The sequence below is a fragment of the Anomaloglossus baeobatrachus genome, chromosome 2 (assembly GCF_048569485.1).
Source record: "Anomaloglossus baeobatrachus isolate aAnoBae1 chromosome 2, aAnoBae1.hap1, whole genome shotgun sequence".
Classification (NCBI taxonomy): domain Eukaryota; kingdom Metazoa; phylum Chordata; class Amphibia; order Anura; family Aromobatidae; genus Anomaloglossus; species Anomaloglossus baeobatrachus.
Genome location: NC_134354.1, coordinates 446,373,517 through 446,396,326, shown reverse-complemented (window position 1 = coordinate 446,396,326; position 22,810 = coordinate 446,373,517). Strand labels below are relative to the sequence as shown.

Genomic DNA, 22,810 nt, shown 5'->3' with positions numbered 1-22,810 from the left:
AGCAAAAAAATGAAAAATTGCCCAATCCTTAAGGAGTAAAAGAGAATAAATTCAGAGAAATTTTAATATATTCTATTATAAAGCTACTAACTGGGGTTGTAAGGCACCCTGAAATCATTAAACCAGCATAAATCTCAACCACAAAGTTGTTGATGTGCAAAATCTGAAAAAGAGCCAATGCTTCTTTTTGGCCCAAACTCACATGCGACTAATTTACTTTGTGCTGGGAGAGGGATATTCGCCTGCTATGTAGCAAAAAATAGTGTTTGTGGCAAGCATGTTAGAAAATCTGTTCACAAACCTATTTCAAGGCAGAAGTAATGTAAGAAGAAGATATTAACAGTGGCAATATCACAGGTCTGGAGTGCCATACGACCAGGAGAACACTGGTATTTGGGTTGTAACACTAAATTTATTAGCTCATAAGTACATATAACCTAAGAAACCACAAAGTATGACGAGGCCATGTGAAAACTTAGAAAATATATCTAATTTCAGCTAAAGTAAGCAGTATGGTGTCATTAAAAACTAAATGGGTGGCATACCACAAGAGTGCTAAATTACATGAAAATACCACATAAGTATAATCCATGGAAACTTTTAGGATATTATGTTCTTTCTATATTAGTTATGTCTTAGAAATTTACTCAATAAAAGTTATCAAATAAAAATGTTCGGAATATTATTTTTGTTTTTAAGAAGTAATCAATAAAAATATAGAAAGCAAAAGATACAGAGTTAGATGATAGATAGGCACACATAGGTTCAGTATGGGCTCCCTAGCAGGCTATGGGCGCTCTCTGAAACACCCAAGATCTGAATGTTGATATGTATGATGCCCAAGACCAGGTACATCCTACGTCTGTGGTCACAGATGGACATATATGTTCATGATGTACAGTATATAACCAACTGGGACCAGAATCAGAATTGATGTCGTGGACCTATTGCAAAGGGTATACTACATGGCTTCCCTACAATCTGCTGCACCTCTTATACAGTTAAAACATGCAGCCAAATGAAGGCCAAAATAATACACATTGGAGCTATAAGAATGTTAAAGTATATGCCAGGAGTATATATCCCAGCATATATGTTTGGCTGTACTTTCACACTGCTTCCTCACCCTGGTCAGTGGTCCCGTTGGGGATTCCATCTAAATCCCCCACAAGATTCAGACGTATGTGCCAACGTGGTCACGGACTATAATGGTGCATTCTATTATAGGGAGTATACGCCTATTGGAAGTGGCCACCCAAACGTAGTAGACTGTATCTGGGTGTCTTCCTCCAGTAAGCGTATACTCCCAAAAATGGTGCACGACAGAGCATACAGTGACTCCATGTGCACCATTATAGTCAGTGGCCTCGTCGGCACTTATGTTCGAATTCCCTTTTGGTGGTTTGGACAGAAGCCCCGATGTGACCACTGACCGGGGGGGAGGAACGCAGTGTGAAAGCTAAGTAAATGAACTTAGCCTAACCTGCATACATTAGCTGCATTTTTTGCACTCGTGATTGGAGTAAACTGATGACCTCTTCTCTGTTTGGATAGAGGGATTTGGCAGAATGCCATATTTTCTTTTGGGAAGATGGGAGGTGAAAGCTTTAGCTTTTTAATTTTTTATGATTATATTGTTTGTACATGTACCCTCTAAAAACCCTCTATATAATTAAAAATCATTAGTAGTCATAATAAAAAATACACTCACTACTTATCCCTTTTTGGTTAACTTTAACATCCATTATTGCCATTGTACCATAGATGCCCTCACCATTACCTATATAAATAATATACATATTATGTATCCGTTTCTGACAATTAAAGGAGTTGTATGGTCTAAAATGACAAGTCTGCAGCCACTCTATGTGTCACTCTATGTGACTGCAGACTTGTGGATTCTCACATCACACGCACGGCACACTGTGAGGATTCTCCGGTGTGAGAGCCGGGATATTATATATAAGTTTATAGGTACCACTATATTCTCCTTTAAAACTTATCATAACAGGCAGTAGAAATACAATAGAAGTCTTAGAAATGAATGAAATAAAGGGAACCTTTTAATAGACTCATGCTGCCCAAGCATCAGGCAGAATGATGCTTGGCTGGATGATTACAGACTGATATATATTTTTCTAAAATGCTGTAGCAATTCAAAGAAAACATAGTTTGAGAAGCCGGTGAAGGACTAGTCTGACAAGGCTCCCCAGCTGCCTTCTCTCCATGCTCTTTTCCAGTTGATTGACAGATCTCCTCCTATGTACACTCATGACAGAGGTCTGTCAATCAAGTAGAGCTGGTCAAGGAGAACCTTGCATGGTGCTGCCCTAATTCTGAGGTCACTTCCTTGGTCCCTGGCCAGCTACCAGTAGTAATCCATCTTGGGCATTGCAGAATTTTCAGTCAAACCATCAGTGTGTCTGACTTCATCTGACAAAATAGAAGAGGAATTAAGATTTAAGACATTTACGCTAGGCCGTTTGCTTTTAGGTGGAGCGTCATCAAAGGAAAAGGTAAATCCTCTGACACAGTAATTTACTGTATGTATAAAGCATGGATATTTCGTGCTTACCCAATAAAATGCCCTAGGGTTCGAAGCAACATAAAAGAAAATATGCATAAAGAATTTCACTATTTAAAATTACCCCTTCTTCACGACTGTGGCATTTAGAGAAAATGAAGAATAACATTAATGTTCCACAGAAATGTCCATCATCCCACACCCACTTTCCTGTGATATCTAATGACACAATGCTTGCCTGACAATAAATGTCTGAATGGACTATTCATCCTTTTCAAGGCTTTGATCTAGTCAGAACAGGCAGCGTTCTGCTGGCACATCACAGGGAACTGGCTCGGCAGTGAAAGAGTTAAGGGAATTTCACAGCTATCCTCCAAGCAGATTAGGACAAACAAAGGACACCTCCTAATGACGGGCTGACATGTGCCAGAACTGTACTTTACTTTTGTGTTATTGTAAATCTATTAACACCTTCATTGTCATTAGATTGGCCATAGACATGAGCTTTTTATCTGCAGGATATTGGCAAGTTCAGTTTATTTCATCATGTGCTTTCAGTTGTGTGTGTGACCACCATGAACATAGGGTTATCTGCCAATGTTACCAAAATCATCTGGGCATGACAATGGACTGCAAATAAACATCTCATCTCCATAGCCAGATTTAAAGGGTGGTTCACTACTCTGCAGTAGTGGCCAAATCTCTGTAAAATTGATAGGAAAGGTATTTTCTAAATACCTTGTTCAGCGAATTCTGCCTCTGAGCGGCACTATTGTGGTCCACTCTTCTACATCGCATGACCATGACCATGTGTGGCACCCCAGTGGTCCGGTTGCCACAGTAGCATTGCTCTCCTCAAAGGGGGTAATGCTATGTCTGGAAGCAAGAAGGGGGTCCCCCACATGAGGTAGCAACAGCAGCTCTAAAACCTAGTTCATGGGGAGCTTCCCTATGCATTTTGGCCTGGGGGAGGGATGAGCTTAAAGGGAAGAAGAGGAGAACAGCAGAATCAAGGAGACAGTCTAGAGAGAGAGCCTGGGGGACAGAGGTCCCTCAGAGCAGAGCGCAGAGAAAGGATGCCGGAGTCCTAGGCAGCTCAGGTACTGAAGGCCTGGCAGCTGAATCCGGAGGGCAGGAAACGGCATGTCTTTTGGCAACACAGAACGCCCGGGGGACAGCAGCATAGTAGAGCCCGGAGCTGTGACCAGAGGAGCGGCACCTGTAGAAGGTTTGCGCCGCTTGCCATACAGGTGAGAACCAGTACCAACACCCGGAAGAGGGCCACAGCATAGCTGCTAGCAGCAGGGACCCACACATTACAGGGCAAAAGGAAGGCCTCTGAACCCACCCGGCTAGGTGGATCCCCTCAATTACTTCCAGGCTGCCTGGACCTCCGTTACCATCTGGACCAGTCTCCCAGGCCTGTACTATCTACTACCAAGTAAAAGGTAAAGGAAACTACAGTCCCTGTGTTGTCCAGTTATTCCCAATGTTAATAACTGCATCATAGACTAGATCGGTTGTCCTGGGGCCCTGCTCCACCTCTGGGGAGCTGTACCATCATTGCTGGATCACCATCTGCCCCAGCAGTTCCATCTAGCAGCGTCGGTCATACATTACCGAATACCACAGGTGGCGTCACGACTCATCCCATGTAAATATCCCCTATGGATATGGAAACCTAAGCTACTGCAATGCCCTGCACATGAGGAAAATGACATGGCTATATCAGGAGAACCAGACTACATTTCTAATTGAGGTATTTGATAATATTATTCTTACACCTACTACATATTGGAATAGGATATGGTAATAACCCTTTAACTCAACCATCAATTATCTGCCTAGGGCTCCCCCACACACATTACACTGTCAGCCAAATCTGCCCATATCGGCTGTTTCCGGTTGACGTTCGTATAATGTGTATGGAGTTTTTAGATTCCTACGTGCAAAATATACACTTCAAATGTGAACAGACTTTACATTTGAACATTTGGCCTTGATCAATTTTTCCAAATATTCCTTTTACACATTAAAACCAAACACAATGATTTTGATGGGACCAGATGATCATTCACGACTCTCTCATGAGAGATAACGAAGGAAGAAGAATTGTGCATGTTAAATTCCAATACTTTTATTCCCTGACATGTTTTCTCTCCCATAGAAAATGCATGCTACAATCATATAGAAGTAGAGGTTAGGAAGAATATCTGTTCGATGAAGGAGTATTCAGTATACAACTAAGATATATGGGCAGATTTAGCTAACTATAAAGGCAGTATGGCAGCTCAGAGGTTAGCACCATGGCTTGGTTCTTCTGGGTTCATATCCATCAAGCACAACATCTGTATGGAGTTTATACTGTGAACTTCACTGTGGACAATGAGTGATGACAATGTCTATAAAGCATTGTGGAATATGCTGGTGCAATATAAGCAGAGATAATAAATAAATATTAACATGCCAGGAAAAAGCTAAATAAATCCATTCTAATCATAATAATGAGATTTCCTTTCCCAATACCATGAACACATATGGCAACAAAGGGGATCATAAAGCATCACTAGAATCAAAGTGTGGCTCTGTGTATACCTCACAAATAGCAGAAAATCAAATAACCATCCAAAGTAATTAAAAAATGCTTGAAGACTATATGAAACACTTCATCCAGTGACTAAATGCGCTGTTGCTGTATTTGAATGACACATAAGCCTAGGTTCACATTTATATAGTGATCTATACTGAGCACTACATCAAGGTATCCATGAGAATCCCCAAAATGTTGGGTTCCTTCTTTTTTAGGTGTCCACAAAAGTGTAGACTAAGATGAACACTGTGGGGTCAGTGGCCCGACAGAGTACAAAATGACTTTGTGAGTCTCATAATAACAGTGAATGGCTTCGTTGAAGCTTCTGTCGGAATCCTGTTTTTCGGGATTCTGACGGAAACCCTACCGCATCTCTCACTGGAGAGCACTGCCTAAGCCATAAGTGTGGACCAAGCATTAGTATGATGAATATAGCAATCACACTGTAGAATTCTTATGACTCCAATCATTTACAGCATCTATACATAGTAACTCCTGCTCACCCTTTTTTATATATATATATATATATATATATATATAAAACACACACACAGTATATATATATATATATATATATATATATATATATATATATATATATATATATATATATATATATATATATATATACACACACGGTGTGCGTGTGTGTGTGTGTGTGTGTGTGTGTGTAACAAGTACATGCAGTGGAGGGAAAAAGGTACTTCATATTGATATAGGTTACCATCACAAAGGATGAGATTTAAAATGTAAACTAATAAATACAAAATGTTGATTTTCATTCAGAATAACAAGTCTCTCTTATCCCTGCCTCAATTTCCTTCCTCTCTTGTTCCATACTGCTGGCACTTCTATTGTTCTGCTTGCTTCTGTTTCACACACCATCTGTGAGAAGCTGAACTTCTGTTGTTATCTACTGTAGCTGCCTGCAAAGGATGGGGGCAATGGATACAAAAGGCATTTAAGTCTTAAAAGAGGGTCATCGAAGGGGCCAAAATGCTGGGATCAAGGATTCTCATCACTATGGCAGAACCAAAGTAAGAGAAAGTAAAGTAAAGAAAAGTACCGTAAGCAACAGAGTGTCAAGCTACTGATGGACCAAAAGTCTCCATACTGTCAATAGAGGGTGTTCCTCACTGGAATGTTCTCCCTACTGCATAACTTTATGAGAAACGAATGGCTGTGGATAAAAATTAAGAGAAAAGACCCAGGTTGATAGGGAAAATACTTCCAAGGTCCTTAAATGGTGGCTCTGGTCTGTCATTCCTAGTCAATGATGACAATTCATTCTTCCACCCCATGCAGATAGAACTAGTGATAGTAAACTAGACCTTAATTATTATTATTATTGTTACAGTATGTGCCATGAATGTCAAGTTGTTATGCTCACAAAACTGTAAAAATATAAGTTTGTGAATATCATACATGAGTAGTGCTACTCTCTCATTTTATATGATAAATCTTCTCAGTCGGACACCATTTAGGCCGCACTCTACTGGTCTCATCACAATAGGACTTCACCAGTGTACTGCACCTCACACAGAGACATTGTCCAGAGATGGCTTTATATACCACCGGACAATGACATTATGTGCAGCACATGTTTGACATATACACATTATATAGTCCATCCACAATGACCACTCTAGTAGATACATTGGAGGCGCAGTTAATGGAAATGTCATCCAAGATATGTCCCCTACTGACATGTTATCTCTCCAAAAAATCTTGCATTACTGTGGACAGACTTGCCCTAGGTCACAGAAAGTCAAAACAATCCCCTGAACCAAATGGCCTGGAGTCACAGTTTAGCCTCTTTCATACATTCTATTATTTTAGTGTTTTCTAAACACCTGTATAAAATACATTGAATTTTAGCCATTTTTCAAAGCATTCATTATAATTTTATTTACTTTTGGGCATTTACATTTTCAGCATTTGAAATATGAATATTTTTCTAACATTTTTCAAGTCTCAGCGGCAACACAGAAATAATGCAATGTCCAGAGTGTGCTGCATTTTAAAGAAAATACTACAAAAAGAGTTAAAACCAAATCACTGTGCATGTAGACTTTACAAAAAATTGTTACAGACTGTAAAGAAAAGTATGTCTTAGAAGACTGTTAAAAATGTGAGCACAGGGCCATACTAAAACTGGGGCCAGTCTTGTCTCCAAACAATGGACTTGACTGTCACGTGAGCATGCCAGCTGTGTTCAGACCAACTGAAGTCTGACGCACAACAAAAAAACACACCTAAAACACACCACATACAAGGAGGGAACACCAGGGACACAATAACAACGGTGGGACCTGGCACTAGTAAGAGGGTAGATGGGCAGCTCCTAATCTCACCTGAGTTGTGCCTACTCTTCTGGCCAGCTCTTATACAGTTTCTGCAACTGTCGCCGAGCAACACCCTGGGTCCCTGTGAAAAACCTTATAGATGCCCTGGCCAGTGAGAGGCGGGTGAGGTACACTAGACCTACCACTGCACTAAAGAGACAAAAGGGTAGGGAGACAAACAGGGAATAAAGAACCAAATGAGGAGAGGATACGACTTCAGGACAATCCACAGCAGCTTCCTTCCACCAAGGCAGCTTTCATACAAATGTTTTGTATAGTCAGCAAAGCTTGCTGGGATACCTGGCTATTTAAACACAAAGGGGTGTGGCTACAAAGCAGGTGCAGCTGACCTCAACAGAGCTGCAAACAGAAAGACTGGCATTAACTACTTTAGTGCCAAAGGAAACGAAACATTTAAATGCAGAGCCCCAGATAGACATAAGGGGCTCCAGTCCTCAAGCTGCCACTAGTCTCCAAAAACAGGGAGATGACTTTGACATTGACTGGCTGCACGTGCAACTCCTGGTTTCCGTCAGCATAGTGGGCGGGTGCAGGAACTGCCCGCTATTGACATGCGCTACTCTGGACCATACTAGAGCAAGCTGTGATTTTTTTCACAAGGACCATCCTTCCTGTGCACTAACACAATAGATATTATTGGATCCGTGCGCTGTCTGTTGAGCACATAGTCAGAAAACTGACCAAAAATACGTTCAACTGAACAAGCCCTTACTCGTAAAAATGTAAACTGCAGATAGAACTAATTTCATGAAATGTCTTTTTATGCCATTGAGAAATGTAACGAGATTACGGATTTTGCCTCATTCAGGACATCTTGTTCTGATCCTGCAGTAATGTTAGGCTTGTTATGAACAATGAAATGATTGTATCAATGTAACTCACTTAGAACTGCAAAAATATAAGACCTTGAAGTACCGGGTACAAGCACTTCAATGATTCACATACAGAAAGATTTAGATTGCAACTACTTCGGATATCCTAGCAATTAAGACAGTATATGATTACTTTACTACAGGTTTTTGCTGTTCAGTAGGTGCAAGTATTTCTGCACTGAGCACTTGTGCCTGGCCAGGCAGATCAGGGGTCACAATCTCATCCCAGGGATCAGGTCATCATCACATGAATGAATACCAGATGACCAGACTTAACATGCGGTGCGACCCTGGTCACAACAAGCTGTGCGTTTAGTACAGGACTAAGCTACTTCAGCTTTTTCTAAAAAATTGCTTAATTTTTATTCATATAAAGGCATACAGGGTTAGGCCCCTTTCACATGTCAGTGATTCTGGTACGTTTGTGCTTTTTTTTTAAACGTACCAGAATCACTGACATACGCAGACCCATTCTAATGAATGGGTCTGCTCACACGTCAGTGATTTGTCACTGCACGTGTCTCCGTGCAGCGTACCCGCGTGTGCGTGATTGCTGCACGGAGACATGTCCATTTTTTTCTGGCATCACTGATGTTCCACGGACCACGCAGTGGTGTGTCCGTGAAACACGTGCCAGAAAAAACATGCTTTTAAAATAATAAACATTTTAACTCACCCGGCGTCCAGCGATGTCCTCTGCAGCCCGTTCTCCCTGCTCCTTCTGTGCCGGCTGATTACTGTCGCGCATATTCATTATGCGCGACACAGCCGACCCGGAAGCAGCTCCTGCAGGGGTCACCGCCGGCCGGATGCTGCGTCGCGGGAGCGATCAGCACCATGGATAGCGGGAGCGGGTGCAGGTGAGTGAATCTCTAAGGCCCGTTTCACACGTCAGTGAAAAACACAGACGTTTTTCACTGGCATGTAAAACACGCACATGTCCCTGCGTGTGCCAAAAATCACGGCACACGTGGGTTGTCTAAGTGCAATCCGGGCTCCGTTCTCCGTGATTGCACTTAGAGATTCACTCACCTGCACCCGCTCCCGCTGTCCGTGGTGCTGAATCCTCTCGTGACGCAGCATCCGGCCGGCGGTGACCCCTGCAGGAGCTGCTTCCGGGTCGGCTGTGTCGCGCATAATGAATATGCGCGACAGTAATCAGCCGGCACAGAAGGAGCAGGGAGAACAGGCTGCAGAGGACATCGCTGGACGCCGGGTGAGTTAAAATGTTTATTATTTTAAAAGCACGTTTTTTTCTGGCACGTGTTTCACGGACCACACCACTCCATGGTCCGTGGAACATCAGTGATGCCAGAAAAAAATGGACATGTCTCCGTGCAGCAATCACGCACACGCGGGTACGCTGCACGGAGACACGTGCAGTGACAAATCACTGATGTGTGAGCAGACCCATTCATTATAATGGGTCTGCGTATGTCAGTGATTCTGGTACGTTTAAAAAAAAGCACAAACGTCCCAGAATCACTGACGTGTGAAAGGGGCCTAAGTGCAATCACGGGCCACGGAGAACGAAGCCCGGATTGCACTTAGACAACCCACGTGTGCCGTGATTTTCGGCACACGCAGTGACATGTGCGTGTTTTACACGCCAGTGAAAAACGTCTGTGTTTTTCACTGACGTGTGAAACGGGCCTTAAAGTGATTTCTATGCAAAAATAATGGTCGTCGGCACTGCTATATAGTCAACACAGAATATATGATGGAAAGCAGATAAAGCTAATAAATATCACACAAAGAATCTGATATTTTCAGGTATAGAGCAGTATATGTGGTGCTCAGACAGAAAACAGGTTAAATTTCATGCATGTAGAGCAGAATAATATACGGCACTCTCCACTGATTCTGTTTATAAATAGCACTTTATTGGGACATCGGGTGCAGGATGCGGAATAAAAGGAGCGACAGCTGTTTCGCATGTTACCATGCTTCTTCTAGTTCTGGTGACCTAGAAGAAGCATGGTGACACGCGAAACAGTTGTCGCTTTTTTATCACACATGTTGCACACTATGTCTCAATAAAGTGCTATTTATAAACAGAACTAGTGGAGAGTGCCGTATATTTTTCTGCTCTACAAGCATGATGCAGGGTTGAAATATGCATTTATGTAAATGTATTGCAATAATTTATATAGTATATAAATGATTGGATGAATGGATGGATAGATAGTATGTATATTTTCCTGCTGAACTAATGTGGAATTTGAGTAACATTTCCAGTCTTTCCAAATCGCAGTACGTCTTGTGCCAGAGTGACACAACGATTTATGTTTGTATAAGAAGTAATGAGGACATGGTATCTGTTTCGGCCTCAGGCAGAACAATAGTGGGGCACACCCCTTGTCCTTGAAGTTCTGTATATGGTACTGCTCAGGAATGTATGTTAGTATAAGCCATAGTAGAACAGCATGGTATATCACAGAAGACTGACTTTAGGCGCCTCCTTTGTAATTTCACTAGGTGATAGGTTTCACCCCTTAAACATCAGCACATGTCCAATTTACGCCATGAATCACAACTGATTGCAGCCAGAAAATGTTATTTTTGTAAATTCATTCCATTTTTACATCCACAACACTGGCTGAATGAAACAGCTTGCATTTATCTCACTATAGTCCCATTGCAAAAAGTCTTATATATAAATGAGTACACTATGACCACAGTTTAAATGCCTGCACAATATCACTACACCTAAAGCAATCCTCTACCCAGCTCACGTGTTTATCCATAGATAACGAATGCATAGACATTATACCCCACATCATTCAATGGCGTAACTTGGAGCTTGTGAACCCCTAAGCAAAGTCTCCAGCAGGGCCCCTAACTATCATGGGCCTTTAATAGTATTTGTCTTCTAACATGAGACAAAGAGATTGTTTGGGCTCCAAGGACTCCGAGTCCATGGTTGTGAATGCAACCCCTGCACTTATAGTTTTGCCATTGCTTGCTTATTCCTTGCTGCCAATCCAACTGTTTCGGCCACTTTCTTGGGTTCAAAATGCCTGCAGCAGTTTGACATGTAAGATAGGGATGGACCTACACTGATGATGTTAGTATGGCAGTAAAGGGGTGGTAGAAGTAGTTCAAAATCATCTCTATGTTCCCTGTGAGATGGATGTGACCATTTTGGACCCTGAGAAAGTGATCCTAGAAGTTAGGGAAGACATCAGGGGAGATCAAAAGTAGGAAACAGGTATGGAGTCTGTGTTATTTATCCATTGGTATTTTGCTGAGTTAGAGGGGTTATTTGGTTGGTTGTTAAACAAAGAAAAGAGACACAAATGCTGTAAAGCAACAAAAAACACCTCTTACATTATCCCTAAAGATGCTTAAGGTACCATCACACATAGCGAGATCGCTAGCGAGATCACTGCTGAGTCACAGATTCTGTGACGCAACAACAACCTCTCCAGCGATCTCCCTACGTTTGACACATAGCAGCGACCAGGCCCCTGCTGTGAGATCGCTGGTAGTGTCGGAATGGCCTGGACCATTTTTTGATCGTCGAGGTCCTGCGGGGCAGGATGCATCGGTGTGTTTGACGCCTTACCAACAACCTCGTTGACTCAGAGCTCAGACACGTACAGCCAGGTACGGGTCCCAACGACCACAGAGATCGTTATACAGGTCGCTATGGTCGCTGTATCGTTGCTGCGTCATTGGGAAGATCTGACGGTTTGACATCTCACCAGCGACCACGTAGCGACTTACCAGCGATCCTTATCAGGTCGTATCGTTGTCGGGATCACTTGAAAGTCATTAAAATGGGACGGGGGCTTTAGTTGATCCTCAAACTATCTTTTTTTTGTATCTGCCAACAATGACGTGCCATACCAACAGGTAACCACTGTTGACAATCAATGGACTTACTGACATGTACTGCACAGGGATAACACTAAGCATGACATGTGAGTTCCAAGGTCACTAGTTTGAGGGAGTATTTTTTATGTTATTTTACAACATTTGTAGTTTTTTTTTAATTGGAAGACCCTTTAATGCTAAAACAGTCTAAAACTCACAGTAGGTAATATGGTAGCCTGAACATATATGAAACACACAACATTTTACATCATTACACATAATTAGAGTTCATCTAGACAAGCAGAACACTGAGAGGGGTGATGATGCAGAGGCAGTATTTGGGCCTGGTACCTGAGGGTGACCATAGGCCGCTCGGCTATATAAAGGAGCACATGGTAACGTGGGTGAAGGCTGTACAAAATTTGCATTGGTGTCTTCTGCACACAGTTCTGACATGAACACAATATCTTGAGCTCCAATTTAAAACCACTGTAAAAATTTTAGTAGAGACTCGTGAATAATTTTTTTGCATTATAAGGTTTTATTTGAATCACTTATGTCACAGGTGACACAGTCCGCAGTATAAAATGGTTTACGGCAGCCTGTATTATGAAAATGGACTGCTCAGCTCATTGCAACAAACTCTGAATATTACGTTCACTGCTGTAAATGGTCCCTGAGTGGTTATAATTGTTTAAAGGGAACCTGTCAGGTGCAATATGCACCCAGAACTATGAGCAGTTCTGGGTGCATATTGCTAATCCCTGCCTAACTGTCCCCGTATACACTTACATAGATAAAGGAATCTTTAGAAAAGTATTTATAAAGATCCTTTATCATATGCTAGTGAGCGCAGGGACTAGTCGCAAGGGCATTATTTCCCCCAACTAGTTTCCCCCTTAGCATGATAGCACACCCCTGTGTACATTTAATGTCAAGCGTCATCGGTATAGACACGCGTACCTGTCACCACCTCAGATGCCGGGTTTAGGCTCATTACGCATGATCAGAAGTCCCGGATCTTCCGGTCATGCACATTAGACCTCTTTGAAGTCGGTACACATATGTAGCGCCCCACGGGGCAGGTGTTTTAACCTACTCGTCGGCGGGCCGGGGATGCAGATCTTCTGTGTCGTCACGGGGTGGCTTGGCCCGGTTCCGTTGCCCTGAAGCGTACAGGAAGGGAAGGATGGCGGTGGACGGGAGGCAGGAATGGAGCATGGGGGTGGTAATGATGGTTAGGAAAGTCTTTTTAGGATAATCGTGACGCCACCTGTGGTACACGGCCAGGTATGCGGCCGCCGCTGCAGGGTCTCTCACCGGGGTAGATGTTGGGTGCAGCCGGGATGGCGTCACTCCACACAGGCGGAGCGAAACTATCCTGGGGAGGATGATGGAGGACAGGGGTGGTGGTAGTCCCCGTTAGTGCCACAGTGCTGGGTGACTGCGCCGGTAAAGGAGAGGCAGAGGCAGGGGCTGTGGTTCCAAGTCTCTTTACTCACAGGTTGTTCAAGCACTGCCCCAGAGTACCGGTCTCTGCCACGATGGGCTCTAGCCGATCCTGGATCCGTCGGCGGTCACCGCCAGTGCCCATGAAAGTCTGTTAGTGAAGTGTCCCTCAGTTGCTACCCAGAACCGGGGCTGAGCCTCCTGCTCAAGCCGCGGGCTTCCGAAGAGAGATAAACACTAACTCCAGTTGTCAGTGCTAGGTGTTATCCCAAGCTGTGCCCAGGAAGGTTCGGAAGGTTCTGTCTCTAGTTTGTTGGTTGTGCCTACTTCTACCACATGTGGTGCCCGCCCACAGTGGTTATCCTAGTGAATGGGGAAGTCCCATGCTTTGTGATGGCTAACTATCCTGTCTGCCCTAATCCAACCCCCTGTCAGTAAGCACTTTACTGTTATATATGTGTGTTTTGTGAAGGCACCGGCAGGTTAACCCCCTCCTGACCCGTGAAAGATCTTACCCCTGAAAAGTGGTGTAATACACTGTGGTGCCTGAAGCCCGGGGGCGCCACACATACACCCGGCTTCACAGTGCGCATTACCTGAAGTGCGGGAACTTCTGAACATATGCAATGAGCCTAAACCCAGCGTCATAGGTGGTGACAGCGAACACAGGTATGCGTGGGTATCCCGATGACGCTGGGCATTGAATAGCATGTAAGCACACACACAGGGGTGTGCTAACAGGCTAAAAGGACGGACTAGTTGGGGGAAATAACGTCCTAACAATTAGTCCCTGTGCTCATTAGCATATCTTAAAGGGTCTTTAGAAATACTTTTTCTAAAGATCTCTTTATCTATGCTACTAAATACAGGGACAGTTAGGCAGGGTTTATCAATATGTAGCCAGAGCTGCTCGTGGTCCTGGGTGCATATTGCACCTGACAGGTTCACTTTAAGTATACAAAACAGCTGCAGGCTTATGCTAAGGAATTGTGTCGAACAGACAGCAAAAACTGAAATATGCAACAGTAATTATGATTGTTTCTCCTTGTTATCCTAATAATAATATTAATAATAGTAGTTTATTATAGCTTATTAAGCAATTACTGATAATGACATTATGTCATAAGATCTATAAAGTGGCTCCAAGTTAACCATACTGCTGCATTATTACTGCTCACATACCGTAGATAAATGTGCACCCCGCTGCCCACAGCCCCACATCAATTCGGATTCTAAAACTTTTAGACAAGTGAAACCCAATTCCACATATTTTCAGCCGGCATTCTATAGAGGTTTTTCTACCTCATTTGAGCCAGATTATGTTCCTGCATCTTGGCACAAAGCTGTTATTTCTTACAACACCTGAAGTGCAAATGAAATGTTCATGAAACCCGAAAAGCAAGCTTGACTTCTAATTATGAAAGTAACCCATTTACCAGACACATGGAATATATAAATCCCCCATCTAATAGAGTGACACTAAATATTTTATAAGGAATTCTGGAGTAGTCGTTTTCAGCTGCGAACTCCACCCCAGTGAAAAATTATCCTGGACAATTCTTTAACAAGGTATTTGGGTCTTTGAACCGATGTATTCGAAATAAATCAAAGCTGCCTGAGAATGTTCTGTCTCTGCGCTCAGTCTGTTGATGCAGCTGGGAACAATAGACGAATATCTTATTTTTGGAAAGAGACTGATGTTTAAAAAAACTAGCCTTGGACAATGTAAAAAGAAATGTCCCACATTCTGGGAGGAAAGAGAAACAGATTAGGGCGTGCAAAGAGAAAAAATGGCCTATGACCCAATTCATTGATGTCATCACTTTCTTCAAAGTGCTACATAATGTCTTAAAAGTAACATATAGGATAACAAATGATAGCTGGCCATACATATATAATCAATATCGGCCAAAGATCAGCCAAGCATTTAGTGTGCATATCGGCCTCCTAAAGCTGGCAATAAACATAAGATAGCTGATGGCCGAACACTCTTTCAGCTATTTCTCCTGACTTCCCGATAAATATGGACTTTTTGATCAGCCAAATGTTTATGTGTTTTCAAAGGGGAGAGGGGGAAAGCTGCTGCCAAATGGCTCTGGCAGTGGCTTATTTCCTAAATAACAAAACTATTACATGGTAACATTCAAAATGCCTGACCCTTATTTCTCCAACATAATTTGTCAGGGAAGAGTCAGAATATCCCCATACATATTAGACAGTTGTCCAATATTGGTGGGTTCAGCCTACTTTTGTCCCTAACATTCTGGTACTGGCAGATGTTGGAGAATGGAAGGATCAGGCAACTGGTTTTCTAAATACCTTATCTTTTTAGTTCTGAGGGGAAATAATCCCTATACGAGGTGTAAGGTGGTTGCTCACTAACCTCTCCTAATTGAGAACAGAAGCACGCTCGGCAGTGCATGTCGGCAGTGCATGTATTCTCAATGAGCTGTTCCACCAACAGCTAATGTGTATGGCCATTATTAAGTTGTTCCTCTATCTCTATTTTCCTATTTCATACTAAATCCTAAATGTTCAAGATATATGTATTTACAATTGAGCATATCTGCCAATGCCTCTTATTGATAAAACACATATAACATGGTCTATGAGGAAAGGGTGGTTGCATATACTGTAGATGCACTGAAAAGTGTAGACAACTATGATTGCTAACACAGCTGTTGGAAACATATACCAATACCAGCCAAATGTACAGTACAGTAATGGCCAAAATTCTTGGCACCCTTGAAATTGTTCCAAAAAATGAAGTATTTGTCCCAAAAAATTATTGAAATTACATGTTTTGTTATACAAATATTTATTTCCATTGTGTGTATTGGAACAACAGAAAATAGAAAGGAAAAAGGCAAATTGGACATGTCACGCAAAACCCCCAAAATGGGCCAGACAAAATTGTTGTAACCCTGAACTTAATATTTGGTTGCACACCCTTTAGAATAAATAACTACAATCAATAACTTCCTATAACCATAAACCATTATACCTCTCAACTGGAATTTTGGACACTCTTTTTTTGCAAACTGCTCCTGGTCTCACATATTTGAAGGGTGCCTTCTTTCAACAGCAATTTTAAGATATCTCCACGGGTATGTTTGGGGTCATTATCCTGTTGGAAGACCTATGACCTAGGACACAAACCCAGCTTTCTGACACTCCCCAAATCCTTTGGTAATCTTCAAATTTCATGACGCCCTGCACATAGTCAATGCACATAGCGCCAGAGGTAGGAAAACAACACCAAAACATCTTTGACCCTCTACCATATTTGACTGTAGGTACTGTGTTCTTTTCTTTGTAGTCCTCATTACGTTTTCAGTAAACAGTAGAAAAATGTGCTTTACCAAAAAGCTCTGTGTTGGACTCATCTGCTTTCCATGGAGGATTTTGGCTTACTTATGTACATTTTATAAAACAAACCTGGAGAAGCGTGGAACCATCTGCGCTACTGTGGATAAAAATAAAGGTCCAGTCTGTGGTGTGGATGAGAAGGTGCTTTATTTACGTGTTTGAAAGTGAAACACCACTTTTTCCTCAGAAAGGCACTGAAGTTTGACTTAAGGGTGCTTTACACGCTGCGACATCATTAACGATGTGACATGCCAGATTGCAGATATCTTTTGCCCGAGATCGCACATAGGTCGTTTTTGTAGCGCCGGTCACATGTGCGATCTCAGCAGATCGCATCTGCGATCTGACGTGTCACATCGCTAACGAGATCACTAGCGATGTTGCAGCATGTAAAGCACACTTTACTCTTGTACATTTTGGCAAACTGCAGTCTAGCTTTTTTTAGGTCTTAGGTTGACACCCCTGACGAAGGCTGTTTGCTGAAACGTGCATTGGGTGAGAGTGACGTCATTCCAGCAGGAGGAGATGTTAACAGGTCAGTCTCACCAATTATTCATTGCTTTTTTACTGCTGCATTAGCACATCTATTGCTCTATTTTATCCACATATAATTGTGCTGGGCGTTACTTCACTGGGATTTGGATTTAGCTTTATATTTATGTTTGTACACAGTTTTCTCATTTTGGTGATTCCCCTTTTCTCCTCCTGTTGATGAGCGCTGTCATCTTATGTATCATTCTGTACTGACATCCTTTTGCGTTGAATTTTTATAATAAAGATTATTTCTATACTTTTGTTTCTGGTTCCTTTTTTGCTAAATTGGTTTGGCTTTTTTAGGTCTGCGTGTCAGCAGTGGGGTCCTCCTGGGTCTCCTGTTTCAATTCATTCAAATATCAATAGAAAGCACATGCTAACACGTAAGCACCCTGAGCATGCAGGGCAGCTTGAATTTCTTTAGAACTTGATTGGGGCTGCTTATCTACCATCCGGACTATCCTGCGTTACAACCTTTTATCATTTTGTCTATGCCGTCCAAGTCCAGGGAGATTAGGTATAGTACAATGGGTTGTAAACATCTTGATTATGTTGTGCACCATGGACAAAGGAACATCAACCTTGGGATTATTGATATTTTTCAACATTTTTTGGTCTCAAGTCCTCAATCTGTCCAATTTTGGAAAGGTGCCAACAATTTTGTCTGGCCATTTTTTGTTTTTTTGCAAAATGTCCAATTTTCCTTTTTTTCTCGTGTTGTTCCAATATAAACATGTGTAGTTGCAATAATTTTAGGGAGAAATACTTCATTTTCTGGAACAATTTTAAGGGTGCCAACCCTCTCAGCCAGCCTGTATGGCTAAGGGTACACATCTTACCCAATTTTTATGAACTTATTGAAGGTATAAACTGGGTACATTTCTAGTTGTACATGGTGAACTACAAACACACCACTGTCTTATTTGTCAAATGACCATTGTATAAAGACACCTCCTGATCTTGGCCATATTTTTCTAGAAGGCGTAAACTCTATTGTGATATATTTAAAAACAAGTTGAGCAACTGATTTTTGCATCAGGCACAATGACCATTGATTAAAGTAGTGCCATGTTTTCATTGGCAAAATAGTTACCACTTGTCAGACTGGTGAAGACTTCCATGAGCCACACCTATTGAGAGCTGCACACGGGGATATACCTCAATGAGAATACACTACTAGCACATAGCAAATTATATTTATTATAACCTGCTAACATTTGGGATGCCCTGAACTTTGTGGTCTTAAGGGCACTTTTAATACTTAAACATTTCACACACTATAACAAATGAAGTCAATCACCAAGATATAACCATATTACTAGATATAATTACAATCTGGACCTTGAAGAAAAGGCATGTTTTAGACTAGAGCCACCTCAGGCTTCTAGGCAATCCAGTGAACCCCTCTTCAACCATAAATGTCAGTGCACTGGATGATTATCAGTCAAATGTAATATTATCTGAGGACAAGTGCACATGTCATGCACATGGCTGATAGATTTGTCATTGGCCACTGCCCTGGTTGTGAACACTGCAGTGAAGAATCCCCTCCTCCGGTACAGCCTTACATTTCAGTATATGGCTGCTTATTCTATCACATCCTTTACATTATGTGTTTGCAACATTTCCAAGGTCATGTTCACATAAATAAAGGTCTCGAAAGGTCTTTCCTTTTCCTGCTGCCCAGACTTGAGTATTGTAAAGCTTACAGCCATTCCTCCTTTGAGGCTGCAGATACTACAGTACCATGTCTGAAGAGGATGTCTCCCTTCCTCACAATTCAAGGGCTGGACTGCAGTATCAGACAGCATTTATATGCACAGGATACATTGTATCCATTAGCATGATGTAGCACTATATGATCATACGCGTCATGTCATGTGTGATCCCCTTTGATTGCAATATGTAGTTGTGCAGAAATGATAGAGCAGAAATTTCTGTCATGGATCAGGTTCCTATTTTCTATTTTTATGAGAACACCAGGATGTTGTATTATCAGAGCGCTGCTTTTAATATCAAAATTACCATGATTGCAGCGCCTTGTGATTGGCTGCCCACAGCCTATCATCATGTAAACCATACCCTCTTCCTTCCTGTTGCTTAGGAGCATGAATGATCATTCAGCGTTGCCACCTCAATGTTGCTGAGATTTCAGTCCTCAGCATCTGCCCAGTGATTCCGCAAATTCTGGAGCCTCGAGAAGGTTTCTTATGTAAGTCACACACCGCTGACATCACCTCACCATGACTGATGCAGGTTGACTAAAGTTACATGTCCAGCCATCATTAAGAATGCTAACTATGATAACCACCAAAGAATAGGTCACAGAAGAAAAAAAAAAGGCAGCACTTGGTATTGCATTTATCATCTGTGACAGGGAAGGTTAATATGGATCTCTATTTTGATACAAGTAAAATATATCTTTGTACCGTGTTAGCCAGTAGAGATAAAAAAATTGTTTAAAAGAACAGAAAGTCCTCAGTGGTTGATACCTTTTAATGGCTAACTGAAAAGATGGTAATAATTGCAAGCTTTCGAGACTACTCAGGTCTCTTCATCATGACATGATCATCATTTGATGAAGAGACCTGAGTAGTCTCGAAAGCTTGCAATTATTACCATCTTTTCAGTTAGCCATTAAAAGGTATCAACCACTGAGGACTCTCTGTTCTTTTAAACAATTTTTTTATGGATCTCTAGTAAAATATTACACAGCACACAGCTCCTTGTCTTTTATCCATTAGCCATAATTATTTTCATAAATAGTACACGACATCTTTAGATGGACAAGGAAATGGTTAAACCATCTGCCCAATAGGCTGTTATAAAACAAATCCACCAATTCTGCTTCTGAACCCAGCAACTGATGTCTACGGTAGCAAGGGGTGGACCAAACTGTGGCTACTTATCTCAGCAGACAGATGAAAATATACTGCAGATGGATATGTAGCTGAAGCAAGGACATAAGCAGTGCAAGGTACAAGTAGGGAAATCCGTGACACCCAGCCACGCAAAGGATGCTTCTTAATGGTATAATCCCTGTATACACATGCTGGCACTGCAGTTATTAACAGGACTAGATCACCATGTATTAAGGTAGAATAAGAGTATAAATGATGGCACAAAATACTGTAGACACAATATTTCTACACCACATATAAAGTCATCCTATGAAATGTAATATTACGTGTCGCATTACAGCATAATATGAAGGGATATGTTAGATCGTACATTTAGGCCCATCCACGTTCCCTATTGGACACTTTATATGTCATAACTAAAGGAGGTGACCAAGGAGAAAGAAGTCCCCTTGTCTCTGCTCATCACATTCAGCAGCTGCTGAAGCAGCAATGCAGATTTCCCTCCCTTCTCTGGTAGCATCTGAGGTGATAATGAAACATTTGGGGACTTGTTAGCATAAGATAAGCAATGTGGTACATAAAACCAGGAGGTCAGAGGAAGGCTAGGAAATTGGTGCCTTTGTGGCAATTCACCTTTTGCCTTTTTTTTTTTTACTGTTTTAAAAGGTCTGTAACAATCAGCAATTCTTATCCCCGAAAGATAGATTCTAAATACAAAATGCAGCAAATTCCATTGAAGACGAGGTACTCACGCACTGTCTCCTGCTTTGGGTCCAAGCTGCTGACAACCTGCTGGACAGTACCAATTTTCCCTTGAAGCGCTCGCACGCGCCGCGCGGTAACCTGAATATCTGCCTCGAGCTCGTGGAAAATCGAGCAGGCATGCCGCGCTAAATCCGAGAGTTGCCGTAAAATCCGTGACATTGCAACATTGCTGATAGCGCCCAAATCCAGAGTGACCACATCTTTTTCTTTTCCATCTAGAGTTTCTCTTTCGTCTGAGGGCACCTGTGCGGAGCCAACCGCCAATTCTTCCCTGGCATTTCCCCGGGGGGGCTGTTGCCTTTGCTCTTCCCCCTGATCCCGGCCACAGCTCCCATCTACCTGGGTGACAGCGTGCCTACAGAGCCACTGGGGCTCAACAATCCGCTTGGCAAAGGGCATTGCAGACCGCCCTTCACGTTATCCAACAATAAATCCCTTGCTATCCAATGCTAAGGAAACAACATAAAACCACCGAAAAGGATCAATCCACCAAATGAAATACTGTAGCAATCCAGAAACCAGTGTGCCACTCCTGTACTGGTCCAATTTTTGTTTGAAATGGACAGATCTCTACTTAATCCCTGGCAGTTCCCAATTGTTGGTAGCTGGTGATGATCATAGCCATGGTTTGCACCCCATGTGTGAAGTATTGCATTTGTGCACTGCTTCCCTGGATCCTCGCTTCCCCCTGATCCTCCAGTGGCTTTTTGGATGGATTTTCTCTGCCTCTCTCTCTGCTTTCACCATGCCAGAGTGAGGCAGACTGAAAACCTGGAGGCAGGAATTCACATAGATGTTTGAATGGGGAGGAGGAATTAGAGAGACACAGGGAGGGAGGAGGAGGAGGTGTTGAGGATCCAAGGGGAGGAATCAAACTGTTTCACACAAGACACTGCCTTCCTCGACCACATGGAGTCACTGAAGGTCTCGCTTCTACAGCAAGACATTCTGCAGCAAATCGCCTGGCAACTTCCAGAGCTGATTTATGCTACCCGAGGCCATAGATTCTACTTCTGGTTTTATATCCCATATTCCAGATGCAAAAAAAAAATCAAGGTTTACAGAATACTCAGACAGTACCGGAGCCTGAATGGCATGGTACATTTAGAACCGGTCAATCTGTGCAAAAATCTGTGGATTGAGTAAAGTCAAGCTGCCGGAGTAGGAACACAACCGATGCGAGCAACATTCCTGCTCATTGTAGCGGAATCACATAACAATGACGCCAGAGAATAAAGCCACGTTCGCTTTTATCACTTTCATTCAGCAAGGTCTATTCCTTCTATATACATTATATATGTAAATACCTCTGAATTGTAAAGTGCTGCGGAATATAATAGCACTATGTAAAGAAAAATATTGGCATTATATCCTTATATAAAGAGGCATACACATGTACAATTTAGACAGGTAAGTACAGTGGTGATTTAAAGTTTGTGAACCTTTCAGAATTTTCCATATTTCCGCATAAATGTGACCTAGGGCTACAGCAGATTGCTGTCATACGTTCTAAAAGTAGACACAGAGAAGCAAATAAGTAAAATATAAAGCTTCGTAATTTTTTTTGAGGAAAATGATCAAATATCACAAGTCTATGAAAAGAGAAAGTATGTGAACCTTTGCGTTCAGTATCTGGTGTGACCCCCCTATACAGTGTATAG

General features: G+C 42.1%; 1 protein-coding gene across 2 annotated transcripts in view; it reads right to left on the bottom strand.

Annotated features, from left to right (window-relative positions):
* The window catches only part of NHS (NHS actin remodeling regulator), a 332,777-nt gene extending 310,884 nt beyond the window's left edge, over positions 1-21,893 (bottom strand). For both annotated transcript variants that reach the window (XM_075336287.1, XM_075336288.1), the window contains exon 1: positions 21,137-21,893. In XM_075336287.1, the coding sequence (XP_075192402.1) occupies positions 21,137-21,548 (412 nt within the window). In that variant the 5' untranslated portion in view covers positions 21,549-21,893. The remainder of the gene's footprint in view (positions 1-21,136) is intronic.
* Between the last annotated feature and the right edge of the window lie 917 nt (positions 21,894-22,810).